At 45.0% G+C, this 16141-nt stretch overlaps 1 protein-coding gene across 1 annotated transcript; it reads right to left on the bottom strand.

Moving 5' to 3' along the window:
- Window positions 1-353: 353 nt before the first annotated feature.
- On the bottom strand, window positions 354-14661 carry LOC311131375 (RAS protein activator like-3-like). Its single transcript, XM_084164336.1, has 18 exons — window positions 13534-14661; window positions 12370-12509; window positions 12043-12121; window positions 10133-10200; window positions 9846-9931; window positions 9630-9762; window positions 9381-9479; window positions 7798-8475; window positions 7537-7681; window positions 7240-7384; window positions 5642-5878; window positions 5146-5347; window positions 2466-2557; window positions 2003-2321; window positions 1701-1811; window positions 1358-1548; window positions 1161-1245; window positions 354-1030 (listed from the first exon to the last, which is right to left on the bottom strand). The coding sequence occupies exons 1-18, from the start codon at window positions 14168-14170 to the stop codon at window positions 911-913; spliced, it is 3567 nt and encodes a 1188-aa protein (XP_084020462.1). The 5' UTR covers window positions 14171-14661; the 3' UTR covers window positions 354-910.
- Between the last annotated feature and the right edge of the window lie 1480 nt (window positions 14662-16141).

Genomic DNA, 16141 nt, shown 5'->3' with positions numbered 1-16141 from the left:
CATTTGTGCGTAGGCCTACTGCCATGTGCACATTGCTGTGCTTAAAATGTGAAGAAATAGTTTATCACATCTTAAGCTAAACATTTTGTTCTGTTCCATCAGCCTTATTCATTGATCCTGTGTATACCTCCACTACACTACTTTTACACGCACCAGTGAGGATTAAGAAGTAAGTATACGCAATGCCCCCCAAAAAGTGGGTATATGGCGTATACTCTCCAATAAACCAATTTAACTATTCTCTGACTTCTTGCATGGACATTCTCATCAGTTAATTTTTTTATTTAGCAACAGTCATTCTTACCAAATAGACCACATAGTCACACACAACACAAGTTCACACAAACACTTTGAAAGGTACATTGTTTGTTTGAGTTTTATTTATTTAATTAAGTCCACAGAAATTGTAAATCTGCATTCAAAATGGAGATGGAAAATGGACAACATTCTAGGAAGTGGTGTATCAAAAGAGGGCAAAGATGTATTTAATTACATATCAAGGTTTGGTATCCTTACAATTCATTTGGTTAAACATGCAGCGAGCGAAATTGTTCTTTTTATTAATGTTTAGGTTTCTACACTCAAATTAGATCAGTCGGTTTCTGTCAAATCAACAAAATGCACTTCCACAAATATTTCATTTCAAGTACAGTGTACACAATAAGTGCTATGTTAAACAGAGATTTAGCATCATTTCTGTTTTTGCAATTGGACACTGAGGTTAAGATTCATGCATACATTTACTCCGTTTTATCATGAGAAAAGCATCATACCTGTATTTCTGAAAGTGACCCACCCAACAGGCAAAACAACATAATTCTGGGAGGGTTTGTTTTTGGAAGAACATGAAAGCTAAGGGGACTAAACTAAGCATATGTCTATAATACAACTCTGTGCTGCCAGTCTGACTTCAGTTGCTGTTGACATGATTAGCCCCGATCCCAGGGTACTGTGTGTTGTTCTGGTCACCGGTGTATTCTCCACTGAGCTGGTGGTGCCTGTCCTTCATCAGGTCTGCAAACTGCTCCTCCTGAGAACACACAGCAACAAACGGCTCCATTTAGTTTAGTTTTAAAGTGAAGGAAAATGACTATGTAACCTAAACGCTCGTCATGACTCATCTTTATCTTAATGATTGTGGTAGATATCTCCAGTCTTACCAGTACGTTCATTCGCTCAGCTGCTGCCACGGCAACGTTCAGCTTCCTCTCGTCCTCCTCCCTCTCCTCCTCGATAACCCCCAGCCTATGACACCGATTAACAATTACATTTCAGTTCATATTCAAACCAAATAAACTCTCATTCATCTGAAAGGTTGTGAATTTTATTTGATGTCCCTCTTACTCCACTGTCTCACCTGAAAGTGGCGCTGGCGAGCTGTTCCTCACGGACAGCCAGAAGATTCCGCAGTTTATTAACCTCAGCCACCAGGACTGCATTCTGATTCTGGCTTTGGACAATGAAGTCCTCCAGCCGCTTGGCCATCTCCAACTCACGCTCTGTCACCTGATCCACCCCCAGGCGGAGCTCCGACAGCTCCTGTGCATGCTGGGTAAATCAGAAATTAGAAATCACAAATCAACATCATGGGGATCAAGAAACTTAATCATTGCAGTATTTATTTGATGAGCTGAAGTAATCAATGTGAAAGAGGAAGGAGCAGCATTACTGGATGATAAATAATATGAAGATGAACCCACCCTGTCCAGTAGGTTGATCTCTTCATTCTCTATCTTCCTCTCGTACGGCTCCTTGCTGTGGGACACTTTGATCCAAGGCACTGGAGCAGGAGGAGACTTTACACCATCACTCTGACACAAGAAGAGGGGATGCATTCATGAGATTCAATCACTCCTCCCACCCATCGACTCTCGACAGAACAACCACATGGCAATGCTTTTTTATGACTATGAACCATATACTTCATAAGGATAATATCAACATAAAATAGAATGTTGAATGTTGACAATTGAAACCACATGACCAAGATTTCCAAACTCACGTTCTGTGGTGATGAAATATCAAGTGGAGGGTTGGCTTCCTGCTCTCCATCTTGGTCCTCCAGCGGCAGATTCTCAGTGCTACCCTGTCTCCTCAGTAGCTGTTTAGGGACCGCCGGCGGTCTGTGCGGAGCACTCTGGGTCCTGGATACTGGCTTCCTCGCTCTGGCACTCCTCCTGTCTCGATTGGTCAATTGAATGCTTTCTTTCCGCTGGTCACCCTCCACATCCATATGCAGCTGGTACAGGGAGTTGTGCAGAGGGCTGTACATGCCCAGGTCTTTAGGGAGCACGCAGGTCGGCTTGGATTGACCAATGTTGCTGTTGTGAAAAATAAAAATCAGGACAATAAAGCGAGACGTAAAGAAGATTGTGAAGCTGTGTATGCACACAAGTAGGTCTACAAAAATGTTTATGTGCAATACACATGGGGTGCACATACAGAAGAGCACTTGCCAAGCTCACCTGCTAACAGTAATCCGTGGAGCATCTGGGCCCAGAGATTCAGTAATCTGGTTCAGAATTGAAGGCAGAGGGTGCAGTTTGTCTATGGTGTCCTGAGGAAGAGATAAGAACAGCACTTAACCTTACCGTGGGAGGTTTCAGCTTCGTTTAAAGTTGTATTTGTCACATGCACAAATACAGTGAAATGCTTAATTTGCAAGCCCTACGCAACAGCGCAGTATTCAATATCAAATCAAATCACATTTTATTTGTCACATGCGCCGAATACAACAGGTGTAGACCCTTCTGTGAAAAGCTTACTTACAAGCCCTTAATCAACAATGCAGAGTTTTTTCAAAAGTAAGTAAGGAAATATTTGCAAAAAAAACGAATTACAATTAAAAGTAACACAATAAAATAACACTAACGAGGCTATAGCCAAGAGGTACCGGTACCGAGTCAATGTGCGGGGGTACAGGTTAATTGAGGTAATGTACATGTAGGTTGGGGTAAAGTGACTATGCATAGATGATAAACAGCGAGTAACAGCAGCGTAAAAAAGGGGTTCAATGCAAATAGAGTAGCCATTTGATTAACTGTTTAGCAGTCTTATGGCTTGGGGGTAGAAGCTGTTAGGGAGCCTTTTGGACCTTGCGGTAGCAGAGAGAACAGTCTATGATTTGGGTGGATGGAGTCTTTGACAATTTTTAGGGCCTTCCTCTGACACCACCTGGTATAGAGGTCCTGAATGGCAGGAACCTTGGCCCCAGTCATGCACTGGGCTATACGCTCTACCCTCTGTAGCGCCTTGCGGTCGGATGCCGAGCAGTTGCCATACCAATCGGTGATGCAACCAGTCAGGATGCTCTCGATGGTGAAGCTGTCTTGGTGTGTTTGGACCATGATAGATTGTTAGTGATGTAGACACCAAGGAACCACTCCACTACAGCCCCGTCGATGTGAATGGGGGCATTCTTGGCGCTCCTTTTCCTGTAGTCCACGATCAGCTCCTTTGTCTTGATCACATTGAGGGAGAGGTTGCTGTCCTGGCACCACACTGCCAGGTCTCTAACATCCTCCCTATAGGCTGTCTCATCGTTTTCGGTGATCAGGCCTACCACCGTTGTGTCGTCGGCAAACTTAATGATGGTGTTGGAGTCATGTGTGCCCATGCAGTTGTGGGTGAACAGGGAGTACAGGAGGGGACTAAGCACCCACTCCTGAGGGGCCCCCGTGTTGAGGATCAGCGTGGCAAATGTGTTGTTGCCTACCCTTACCACCTGGGGGCGGCCTGTCAGGAAGTCAAGGATACAGTTCCAGAGGGAGGTATTTAGTCCCAGGGTCCTTAGCTTAATCATGAGCTTTGAGGACACTATGATGTTAAACGCTGAGCTGTAGTCAACAAACACCATTCTTACGTAGGTGTTCCTTTTGTCCAGGTGGGAAAGGGCAGTGTGGAGTACAATAGAGATTGCGTCATCTGTGGATCTGTTGGGGCGGTAAGCGAATTATAGTGGGTTTGGGTTTCTGGGATGATGGTGTTGATGTGAGCCATGACCAGCCTTTCAAAGCACTTCATGGATACAGACGTGAGTGCTACGGGGCGGTAGTCATTTAGGCAGGTTACCTTGGCGTTCTTGAGCACAGGGACTATGGTGGTCTGCTTGAAACATGTAGATATTACAGACTCGGTCAGGGAGAGGTTGAAAATGTCAGTGAAAACACTTGCCAGTTGGTCAGCGCATGCTCTGAAAACACATCCTGGTAATCCGTCTGGCCCTGCAGCCTTGTGAATGTTGACCTGTTTAAAGGTCTTATTGACATCGGCTACGGAGAGAGTGATCACACAGTCGTATGGAACATGGTCAGTGTTGCTAGCCTTGAAGCGAGCATATAAGGAATTTTACGTCTGGTAGGCTTGCGTCACTCGACAGCTCGTGGGGGTATTCCCTTTGTAATCCGTAATAGTTTGCAAGCCCTGCCACATCCGATAAGCATCAGCCAGTGATGTGGTATACTCCTCAATGCCATCGGATGAATCCCGGAACATGTTCCAGTCTGTGCTAGCAAAACTGTCCTGTAGCTTAGCGTCCGCGTCATCTGACCACTTCTGTATTGAGAGAGTCACTGGTACTTCCTGCTTGAGTTTTTGCTTGTAAGCAGGAATCAGGAGGATAGAATTATGGTCAGATTTGCCAAATGGAGGGCGAGGGAGAGCTTTGTACGCGTCTCTGTGTGTGGAGTAAAGGTGGTCTAGAGTATTTTATTATTATTTCTCTGGTGGCAAATGTGACATGCTGGTAGAAATTATAGTATAACTAATAAAAAATAAAAAAACATGAGAAATACGAAATAAAAGAGGAAGCTATATACAGGGTCCATGCCAGTACCAAATGTACAATGTGCAGGGATACTGGAGTATTTGAGGTAGATATGTACATGAGGCAGGGATTGAGAAAGTGACTGTTGGCAGGATAAATAATAATAGTAAACAGTATGGCAGCAGCATAAGTGGTGTGTGTGGTGGTGGTGGTGGTGTGTGTGTGTGTGTGTGCAAGAGTATCAGTGTAGGCGTGCTAGACGAATATACATGTAAACAGGGCTGAAAAGTGACTGGTAGCAGGAATATAGGAATACAGGAATGTCATAGCATCATCCTTGCCACACTACACTGCCTTTGATGCAGTTGACTTATGCCTACCTGCTTCATTGGGGAAATGATGTCGACCAGCAGGCTGTGTAGGACAGCCAGACGCAGAGGCAAGTCCACATAGCCATCGAAGGATGTCATTGGGATCTCTATGTCTGGACTGGACACTGTCTGAAGGAAGCCCCTCATCCTCTCCCAGTGCTGCTGCAGGAAGTCATTCATGAACAGCATGTACTCCTCCTTCTCCCCAAACCTGTGTTAGTGGAAGAGAATGGGGTATGGATTAGTGTTGGAGGAGGGAACGTCTGGTTTGGGAATATTGGAGAGAAGATGTTTATTCTTGACTTGGACCACATAGTTTGAAGAATTGAATGAGTGTCAAGTCTATCATTTCCATCATTCTGTCAGATGTTTTGGAGGTATATTACATCATGCATGATGCTGCTGCATCATATTGTATCTAGTAGCTCATCTCTAAGGTTGGTATCCATGGATACATGGATGAAGTATGATGGTGTGCAGACAGAGGTGAAGCTAACACACTCACAGGGTGAAGTTGGCCAGGTTCTGGATGACCTTGGCGGTGAAGGTGAGGGTGCGCAGGGTGGCTGGCTCTGGATAGGGCTGTGTCAGACCAAACAGGGAGGGGCTGAGGATGGCGGAACACAGAAAACGGAGGAATAGCGAGGCAGAGATGAGGCGCTGGCCGATTTCAGGTCGTCCCTGCTCCTTGCACAGCTCCACCCAGCTGGAGAAGATCTTGTTCAGCTCTTCAGGGAAAGATCTGCGAGGTAAATGGTGGAGAGAGCGGTCAATTACAGCCTTGGATTTCCTGTGAGTGAATATGAATCAGCGTTCATTTGATAGCATTCTTCTGGCTAAGACTGCTCTCCCCATTTTCTATTTAAGTAATAATGCCCGAGAGGCCGGCGTTTGGAGGATATATTGGCACGGTGTTGTTAGACCTGAGACGAAGTCGAGGACCAGGAAACCGTGCCAATATATCCTCCAAACACCGGCTTCGAGAACATTATCACTTTTATACAACGGGTTACCAACATATTCAAATAATGATTGACATATTTTCATTAAAAACGTTATTTTTATTAATTTATTCATACTATTTCATCCTTCCACAAGATATAGTCCTGACACAAATCTAGGGTTGCTACCCAAGCTGGCTGGTCCTTCGTTCTATTGGTTCGGTTGCCAGAGACGCGACCCAGTCCTTCAGTCTTTTTGTTCTGTATCTATGGACGCGACCCAGTCGTACAGTCTTTTTGTTCTGTATCTATAGACGCGACCCAGTCGTTCATTCTAAATGTTCCATTGCCATACTGGCTGGTAACGTTCTTATCCCTTGCTTGCTAGCTAGCCAACTACGGCTAATTTACAGTCACGTCAAAAAGTGCAGCCAGAATAACAGCAAAGTAGCTTCATTTGCATTTGTTTAAGCTGTTTTCTAGTGACATTAATTTGGAGACATCCATAACAATGAGCTAATGAGGCGCGATTTCGCCTGGCATAGAAAATGTGCTCACTCGTCAGGACACTTGTTCAGAGGAGCTAGCCAACACCACAGCTAACACAATCACTTCAAATTGAAGCTGGAAAGACTGCAAACTACATTAGCTGCACTTTTTTTCGTTTGACCTTTTTTCAATTTACATTTCTTTGTATATATCCAGAAAAATTATGCCAGCTGATTCATGATTCCAACTGACTGAGAAACGCTGCCTGCCTGCCTGTCTGTCTCGTCCCGACTCGTTCATTACTATGGGACAGCTGGAGATCTAATTTGAACATTGAAACAATGTTGCAAATGTTGGAGAGACAGACAGCAAGGTTTATACAAATCTCCGCTGTTGAAAACTAAATGTTAGTCTAAAAGAAATGTGAGATAATGTCTAGATGCTTTTTATAGTGGAGATCAAGTTTATAACTTGCCTGGCTGGGCTGATGAAACAGTGGATTGCGCAGTCAGATGGAACAGAGTAAATAGGCCTTTTAATGTCATAGATTTAGCCGGTGGTAACTTGTGGAATAGACACCGGCTGGAATGCGGTTTTAACCAATCAGCATTCAGGATTAGACTCACCCGTTGTATAACTTTGCATATTGTTTCCCATCAGGTCTGTCACTCACCCGTGCATCTCAGTGATTTTCTGCACTGCCTCCTCACAGCTCTCCCTCAGGTGCCGCTGGTTGTTTGACAGCTCAGAGGCGGGGCATTTGCGAGGGTCCACTTCACAGCTCTCTACTGAGGCATACAGTCGAGTGATGAAGTCCCCTGTAAGAAGAGAGATGGCACAGTTTTCCATGACAACAGTTTCTAAGAGGAAGGTCTAAGAAAGAGTTAAAACAGATCCACTGTTACCCAGGATGGGAAAAATTGTATTTCCAAAAGCCTAAAAGCTGACCTCATCCACAGATATTCCTTACCCAGGGTGTCGATGAGGTACTTCTGCCCCACCAGCTTCATGTACTCATCAATGGCCTTGGTGGCCAGAGTGTTCTCCCTGAAGATCAGTGCCTCTTTCTCCCCAAGGCGTTCCACCTCTGCACTACCCAACTCGATAAGGAACTCCTGGAACATAAACCCACAGAATAAGCGCTTCTAGCAAGTTATGACTAGCTGACTATTGTAAAGGTCTACTTTAAATGCTTATCATGAAGCAGCGGTCACCCCTTTGTTTTGCTTACCTTGGCCTTGCCAATGCTTTGCAAGACGTGGACCAGTGCCCCCGCTAGTTCCTCCTTCTCCCTGACCGACAGCAGTTGCTGCAGGTTCCTGCACATGCCCATATAGTCCACTGTCACAAACTCTGCAAACTCCTTATACCTCTCGATGGGCAGCACCTGCAGGTTCTGAAAGCGGGCCTTGACACGGAGCGACGCTTGGGGCCCCAGTTGCTCCTTCGTCCCGCCGGCACTAGACGCCTTGTAGGGAATGATCGGGTGCCACTTCTCCTGGAAGGCCCTTCCCCGGATGTCGGCCAGGGATATGGCCACACTGCCAAGGGGATGCAGGGTGGACTCATCCCGGGAGTGACGCTTCTTCTTGGGCTCCTCGTCGCGGAAGAGGTGCAGGGTGATCTGGGAGACCGACGGCAAGTTGTCCAGCTCAAAAAACTCTCCCCAGAACAGCTGGCAGCCTCCGACCACCCCGCCGCTGCCCCCGAGCACCCCACCCGAGGCACCAGAGGACCCATCACCAGCCAAGCTGGAGTGATGGGAAGATTTGCCCACGGCTCGGCTGGTGGTGCGGGCGAACAAGGTGCCGTCCAGGTGCAGCTCGCAGTAGTATCGCCTCTTGGGGAGCAGGTCCTTGGCCTCGTTCACCCACAGACTGAGGGAGTTCTCTGTCCGCTCACAGTTGTCCTAACGGAGACAGAACATGTTAGAACATCAATCAGTGAGTATACGATATGGAGTCCTAGAATATTACATTTACATTTAAGTCATTTAGCAGACGCTCTTATCCAGAGCGACTTGCAGTTAATGAGTGCATACATTTTTCATACTGGGCCCCTGTGGGAAACGAACCCACAACCCTGGCGTTGCAAGCGCCATGCTCTACCAACTGAGCTACAGGAGGCAATGTGGCATACATTAAAGGATAAGTTTTCTTTTGTACCAAAAAAATATATTTTTGATGTAATATTCCATTTTGTTGCGACTCCAGTGGTACCGCTCCATTCTATAAGTAACTGCCAAAATAAAGGAAACACTTATGAGGGATGGATAGTACTGTATATTGAAAGCATGGGGTGCTTCCACACAGGAAGTTCCAGACACTTGTAGAATCTATGCCAAGGTGCACTGAAGCTGTTCTGGCAGCTCGTGGTGGCCCAAGGCCTTATTAAGACACTTTATGTTGGCAGTTACCTATAGCAGCAGGATACATGAAGAATGGAACAGCTGGATAGGGGAAACCGCTTGAGTCGCACAAAAGGGAATATAATGTTGCGGATAAAGTGTGGAGTGACACAATTTCATGCGTACAACATCCAAAGACCTGCATCACTATATTGAGAGCTTTTCTGTTTCTAAAAGGACTTATTTGGGTGTTTTTGGAGCCTTTGTTCAGGTTTTTTCGGGGGCCCAATACTATACAACAAGGATGAGGAAGTGATTCGCTGTTTGGGATAAGTTTCTCAAAAACAAGTGAAATAACAAAGGTGTCTGGACCCTTCTATAACATAAAAAAAGTGCAATTTGGTTGTAAAAAATAACTTATCCTTTAACTGGTATGGAAGATTAATGTTTTTAAATAGTTTCTTTACCTTATTGGGCTGAGCAGCCCGTCTCAGGTCCTCTATCCAGCGGTCTCGCTCAGCAGCTGAGGTGCACCCAAAACAGTGGTTGTTCTCTGAGTTTATCACCTAGGACATCAACAGTCAATACCAACAGTCAATACATGACAGGACAGAGTGAGGCAGATATGTTATTGGGCAGTATTTAACATGAACTTAGTCAAATCACTTTAAGACATGGGACGAGTATAGAATTTATAGGTCAAAGGTCAGCTCTACCTCAAAGCAGTACTTCTCCCCCAGGATGGAGCTGTGTACAGGCCTGATGACCGTACTGGTGTCTGCGCTTAGATCCAGGTTTCCTGCAGCGCTGACTGGGATGGACACGGACTCCCGTGATCCATGGAGCCTGCTGGATAGACAGGAAGGAGGAGAGGAGTCAATGAGGAACAGCCTGCCTTACACACCAAGAGCACTATGAGACTGACCACATACCTGCTCCCTTTGTTCAACCCAATGGTGTTTAACTGGGTAATGCTCTTTCGCATGGCTCCACCATAGAAACGCCGCTTGATCAGCCCCTAGAGACAGAGGGCGGGAAGAAGACCATTAAAGAGGGGGGAGGGAGAGAGAAGAGTAAGAAGATGGGTAGATGAAGTTCAATTCATCCCCAGGGGAATAGTGATTAGCAGGCCCTGAATCATACAGAATCCTCAGGCAATCCAGAGCTGTTATGAATCATGTAATAACAGTGTCTTATCTGTGGAGTACGCAGTACTCACCCTCACTCCTCCATCTTGGCCCTTCAGTCTGGGGCCACCAGTAGGGGCCATGTGGTCGGGGCTGCATTCTGCAGGTCCAGGAGATACACACAGTTAGCATGTAAACACACTTTTGACATGATCCCTCCTCTCCCTCTAAAAAATGGCAACCTTTATCAGAGCACCTCGGGCGTAAAGTGGGCATTGTGGGTTGTCTCTGTTATTGTTGCTCCAAATGGAGATATACTGTATATCTTGTTACATATCACTCACGTCTTGCATATGTATGTCTGTACATTTTCCTGTTTATTTGGAAACCATTGGGGAGGGACTACCTGTATATATATTTTCTGTTGTATTTTTTTGACTTTATATTTTTTTACCCCATATGTAACTCTGTGTTTTATCGCACTGCTTTGCTTTATCTTGGCCAGGTCGTAGTTGTAAATGAGAACTTGTTCTCAACTGGCTTACCTGGTTAAATAAAGGTTAAATAAAAAATAAAAAAATTAAAGTAGTTGATCTAATCTCCCCAAACTAAATTGCACAGTCCTCTGAAACCACCAGGGGAAGTGTAGTCATTTCCTCCTTTCTGCATTTCCTCTGAAGATCGAACAAATAACTGCTCAAATAGATGAGGCTGCAAGGCTGAAGATTATTCAGACTGGGTTTGACTAACTAATCTAGAACAGTGCATGTACTGTATAACTGAACATTAATACACCGGCTTTGAAATGTTATTGATAACCACTTTAGCTGAAGTCTCTCCATCAGTAAGAAAAGTCTAAAGTAAGAAGGTTGAGGGATGAATAGGCTCAGTGTCAAAATGAGTCAGCCATTGAAAAGTATTCTGACAGTCACACCGGATATTGCGTTTATCTAGTGGCCGAGACAGGGCAGGAACCTTGCAAGTGCAGCCTTCATTTCAGACATTGAATAACTTGGTTTAGAGACTACAAAGATCCTTAGTACCACAGCAGAGCAGAAAATCAGCCGTGGTGTCACTCCATGTGAATAAAACAACCATTGAGACACTTCTTTGGCTAAAAGAATACATTTACCTATGGCAGTAACTAAAGCGATCATACAGTACATCACTTTTCTTTAGAGCATTCGTTCAAAATTCACCTTTTGATATTCTCCTTTCATAGACATAATCAAGTAAAAGATTTGTCTGAATCAATAGCAATTGTGACTGTACAAATAAACGTACACAATTCTTAGAATCTAATTCTTTGCTTACCCAAAGCGCCTCCACATGCAATCCAGCGTCTAAATCCCATCATTGAGAGAGAGAGAGAGATCTGTCGAACCCGCTTCTTCTAATCACACGTAAGAGTGAACACTGTTTCACCTCTCATGGTTCTCCTCTCTTCACCAAATAGGCCTTGCCAGTGTAGCCATCACACAAAACTAATCAATATCCAAAATTCTATATACGGACTAAACCCACAAGCTAATACTAATAAAATGAACATGAATGAGAGCAGCCTCGCTACAGACACTGCTTCTTCTCAACCAGCCCTGACTGGTCTTCTGGAACACCCAGATGTGATGCTATCTACCCCCAAAATTTTGAGGAAACAATTTGAAAGTCACTCGCATGCATAATCACGTCAGCTATTTCCTCTGTGCCTGCCCTACTGTTACTCTGATAGACTCTTTAGTGGTTGTGATGCTGCCGAATGGATGTTCTCCTTGCAAAGACATCCCTGACTCAGTCTTGCTCTGACAGTATTTCTGAGGATCAACCATTTTGATGAGAAAGTGGACTTCACTGTTGATTCACTGTTTTATCTTCTTTGTGTCTCTGATGAGGACGTTAGGAAAGCTATTAGAGAAAGCAAGGTATTGGATCATAGTTCCAGGAACCCCATTCATATGAAACACTCCTCTAGTCTAAAGCCATGTGGCGGTATTGGAGTACTGACCAATGTTGACATCTGCCAGGTTCTGCATGCTGAGGTTTGACAGGCAGCTGCTGACTCGGTTCCTGGTCCACATCACTGGCTGAGTTAGGGAGTAGAAGAAATACACACTAACTTAATAACCTAGAGAGAAACCATGACTATCAACTTCATACAGTCAAGTGTGAGTTTCCATTGAGAGTGCAGTGCTCCCAGTAATAGTACTAACTGTTAAACACAATGCTTCAAGGTTGTGTTGACTCCATGTTGTTTAATGGAAGTGCAATGCTAAGTGTTGTTGTGTAATTTTCAGTGTAGGTGATGTGAATGGTCTGTGTCTGTGTCATGTACCTCTTCCTCCGGGGTGATGAGGATCTGTCCATCCTCCAGGACACAGTTGTTGATGTCCCAAATGGGGACGTCCTGGGGAGGGGCCCATGACAGCCTGGTTAGCTCTAGGGACGCAGCTGCAGGCCCGCTCCCACCCGCATCTATACACACACACACACACACCATGACAACAGCACAGTAGATCAGTACACAATGGGATGGACCAAATCACTGCAATAGTCGCTTGAAATCCTGGCCTTTTTATTTGAACTATCTGTGTGACACAACTAACTACAGTTGCGTGCCATAGTCTACAATAGATGCCACTAATTTTGACTAATTTTGATGACCCTAGTCATGCATCTGTGATTGGACACAATTATTTAAACAATACTCTATTTCTGTGTCTGACATTGGCACAAACGGAGCTCTCTGAGTTTTCCTAATTACAGTATAGTCCAAGGAAACCAGCAATGGTTGTTCTGGGAGATAATTGAGCGCACACGCTGGCCCTTGGATGTTTTTCATTTGGAGTAATTATGGCATTATGTCGTTATCTGACACAGCGCACATGGCCACTCCCATTTCTAGTTTGTAGTTGTTGTTTTGAAGCTATCTTCCACTCCCTCCCAGTCCTCCCCCTACCCATCTTTTATGAACCATAGCTCTCACACATCCTGTGTCAGTTTGTTTTCTAGTCTAAGTATGGCTGTATTACCGTCAACTTCTCCTAAATCATATCACATACTGTACATTTTTTCATCCATATCTGTATCTTCAGGTGTCTCCTACACGAATAGACCCACTGAAATGTCCACTCAAAATGGTCTCTGACGTGCATGGTTGAGGATAATGGCTTTGGTTTTATGCCAACTTGCTTCTTTAAAGGGTAGAATGCTTACCAACCATGTCAAACGTCATCGTGGGTTCTTAGACACACTAAATGCCATGTATACAACACCAGATGTCAGCATTTCACTGAAGGAAAATGACTGAAAATCAAAACTAGACTAAAATCTAGAGACTAACTAAACTATACCAATTAAAACCTAGAATTTAAAACTGTACTCAAAATGGTTGACATACAGTGATGTAGGAAGAGCATGGCACTATCATATGTGTGGCGCTAGGTGTGCATTCCGATACCAAGGCAATACGCTTATAGTGTGCATTCTGTACCCTCACCTTGTAGGAGGGTCGGGGTGCTGTTTCTGCTCAGCAGCCGGGGCCTCTTGAGCTTCTGCGAGACAGTGCGAATGTACTTCCTGAACAGGGCCCCTCCGCCCCCTTTCTGTGGTGTGTCCGTGGGGGACGGCTCCGATGCCTCTGCGGTGGCCGCCGGTCCCGACGTTGCCTGGGCTGAAGAGGAGGAGGAGGGGGACAGGGCAGTGAACAGCGACCCTGGAGGCTCAGACTGGGCCCTTCTGAAGGGGTTCTTCCTGGAGGCAGGGTTCTTCTCCAGCCTGGGGGCCTCCCCTCCTCGTCCAGCGGTTGAGGCCCTGTCCCCGGGATCCTCGCTCATGGCTTTTCGCCAGTTCTGCATTTTATTACTCCATTTGGTGGTGGTGGTGGTGGTCTTCTCCATCTTCTCTATTGTTGTTGATGCTGTGACTCCACCCTCTCCTCTTGTCCCATCGAGGGTTGCTGCCTTGGCCCCGGTGTGCCACTTGTAGGTGTTGAGAGGGTCGACATCCTCAGGAGGAGGGGCGTCTTGAGGATGCTCAGCAGGGATCTCCTTGTCCTCCTCTGTGGGGCCCGTCTCCTCGGGAATCTGTTGAGCTTCTGGCTCAGATTCATCCTCTTGGTTTGTGCCCATTTTCATCTTGGTATCTGTGACTTTATCTTTTTTTAGCTTGCTCCTCTCACTGTTTTCAAGAATGGATTGGAATAAATCGTCCTTGCCTCCCTACTTGAAGTCCCTTCAAAATGTAATCGCTTAGGATGACTAATAATCTGGACATTACTTTTTTTTCTTTCTTGATTCTTTTTTTATTTCTGTGTTCCAAAATGTCATCCGTTAACATCAGTCTGACTGCTTCGTATGTAGTTCCTTTGCTGTGACACTTCACGCCCTGAACCTCTCACACTCAACGGTTGCTTCCTTTCACTGTGTCACTAACACGTTGTTGTTTTTCATGTATTTTAGTATTCTCTCTGCTCTCTCACCTCTCCCCTTCTTCTTCTTGCCATCCTATCCAATAGTTCTCTTTTTACTTTACCTCAAATCCTCCCACCCCTTCTGTAATGTTCTTAATGCCTTACTGGCCCTTGTCTTGAACAGAGTAGTGTTAAATTCCTCCGCCGCTTGGAAGAAATCTCCTCATAAAATCCTCAGGACCTCTTCACATGTATGGTTTAGGTAACTGAAACTGTTGTTTAGTAGTTGAAGTTGTCCTCCACCTCACAGGAAGTGTGTCAGTTCACCCAATCATTTTGAAAGCGCCAGAGAGGAACAGAGGTAGTTTTCAAATGTTCTTCCCACTTGCCTACCCTTTCTTTGTAAATGAAATGTAAATACATGCTTGGTTCTGATTTGTTAATTTAGACTAGATATTATTTTTTGCATCTGTGCCTTCCTTTACAAAGATGGTTCTTATTTCTTCACACCTTCCTCTTTTTTTATTTATAACATTGATTGAGACATCTGATCTGATGCTATCATAATTTCACAACTCTGTCCTGTTCACCAGTTCTCTCAACTATTCGGATCAAACCTGAAGTTCATACATTAACGACAACTAGATGTAGAATATTTATTGAATGATATTTAATAGAACATCATCACCATCTGTGGGTCGTCTGACACAGATCCAGTGAGGGAAAAAAGTATTTGATCCCCTGCTGATTTTGTACGTTTGCCCACTGACAAAGAAATGATCAGTCTATCATTTTAATTGTATGTTTATTTGAACAGTGAGAGACAGAATAACAACAAAAAAATCCAGAAAAACGCATGTCAAAAATGTTATAAATTGATTTGCATTTGAATGTGGGAAATAAGTATTTGACCCCTCTGCAAAACATGACTTAGTACTTGGTGGCAAAACCCTTGTTGGCAATCACAGAGGTCAGACGTTTCTTGTAGTTGGCCACCAGCTTTGCACACATCTCAGGAGGGATTTTGTCCCACTCCTCTTTGCAGATCTTCTCCAAGTCATTATGGTTTTGAGGTTGACGTTTGGCAACTCGAACCTTCAGCTCCCTCCACAGATTTTCTATGGGATTAAGGTCTGGACACTGGCTAGGCCACTCCAGGACCTTAATGTGCTTCTTCTTGAGCCACTCCTTTGTTGCCTTGGCCGTGTGTTTTGGGTCATTGTCATGCTGGAATACCCATCTATGACCCATTTTCAAGGCCCTGGCTGAGGGAAGGAGGTTCTCAACCAAGATTTGACGGTACATGGCCCCGTCCATCGTCCCTTTGATGCGGTGAAGTTGTCCTGTCCCCTTAGCAGAAAAACACCCCCAAAGCATAATGTTTCCACCTCCATGTTTGATGGTGGGGATGGTGTTCTTGGGGTCATAGGCAGCATTCCTCCTCCTCCAAACACGGCAAGTTGAGTTGATGCCAAAGAGCTCGATTTTGGTCTCATCTGACCACAACACTTTCACCCAGTTCTCCTCTGAATCATTCAGATGTTCATTGGCAAACTTCAGAGGGGCATGTATATGTGCTTTCTTGAGTAGGGGGACCTTGCGGGCGCTGCAGGATTTCAGTCCTTCACGGCATAGTGTGTTACTAATTGTTTTCTTGGTGACTATGGTCCCAGCTGCCTTGAGATCATTGACAAGA

Source organism: Coregonus lavaretus (genome assembly GCF_964263955.1).
Source record: "Coregonus lavaretus genome assembly, chromosome: 6".
In the NCBI taxonomy this organism is placed as follows: domain Eukaryota; kingdom Metazoa; phylum Chordata; class Actinopteri; order Salmoniformes; family Salmonidae; genus Coregonus; species Coregonus lavaretus.
This window is presented reverse-complemented; position numbering and strand designations above follow the sequence as displayed.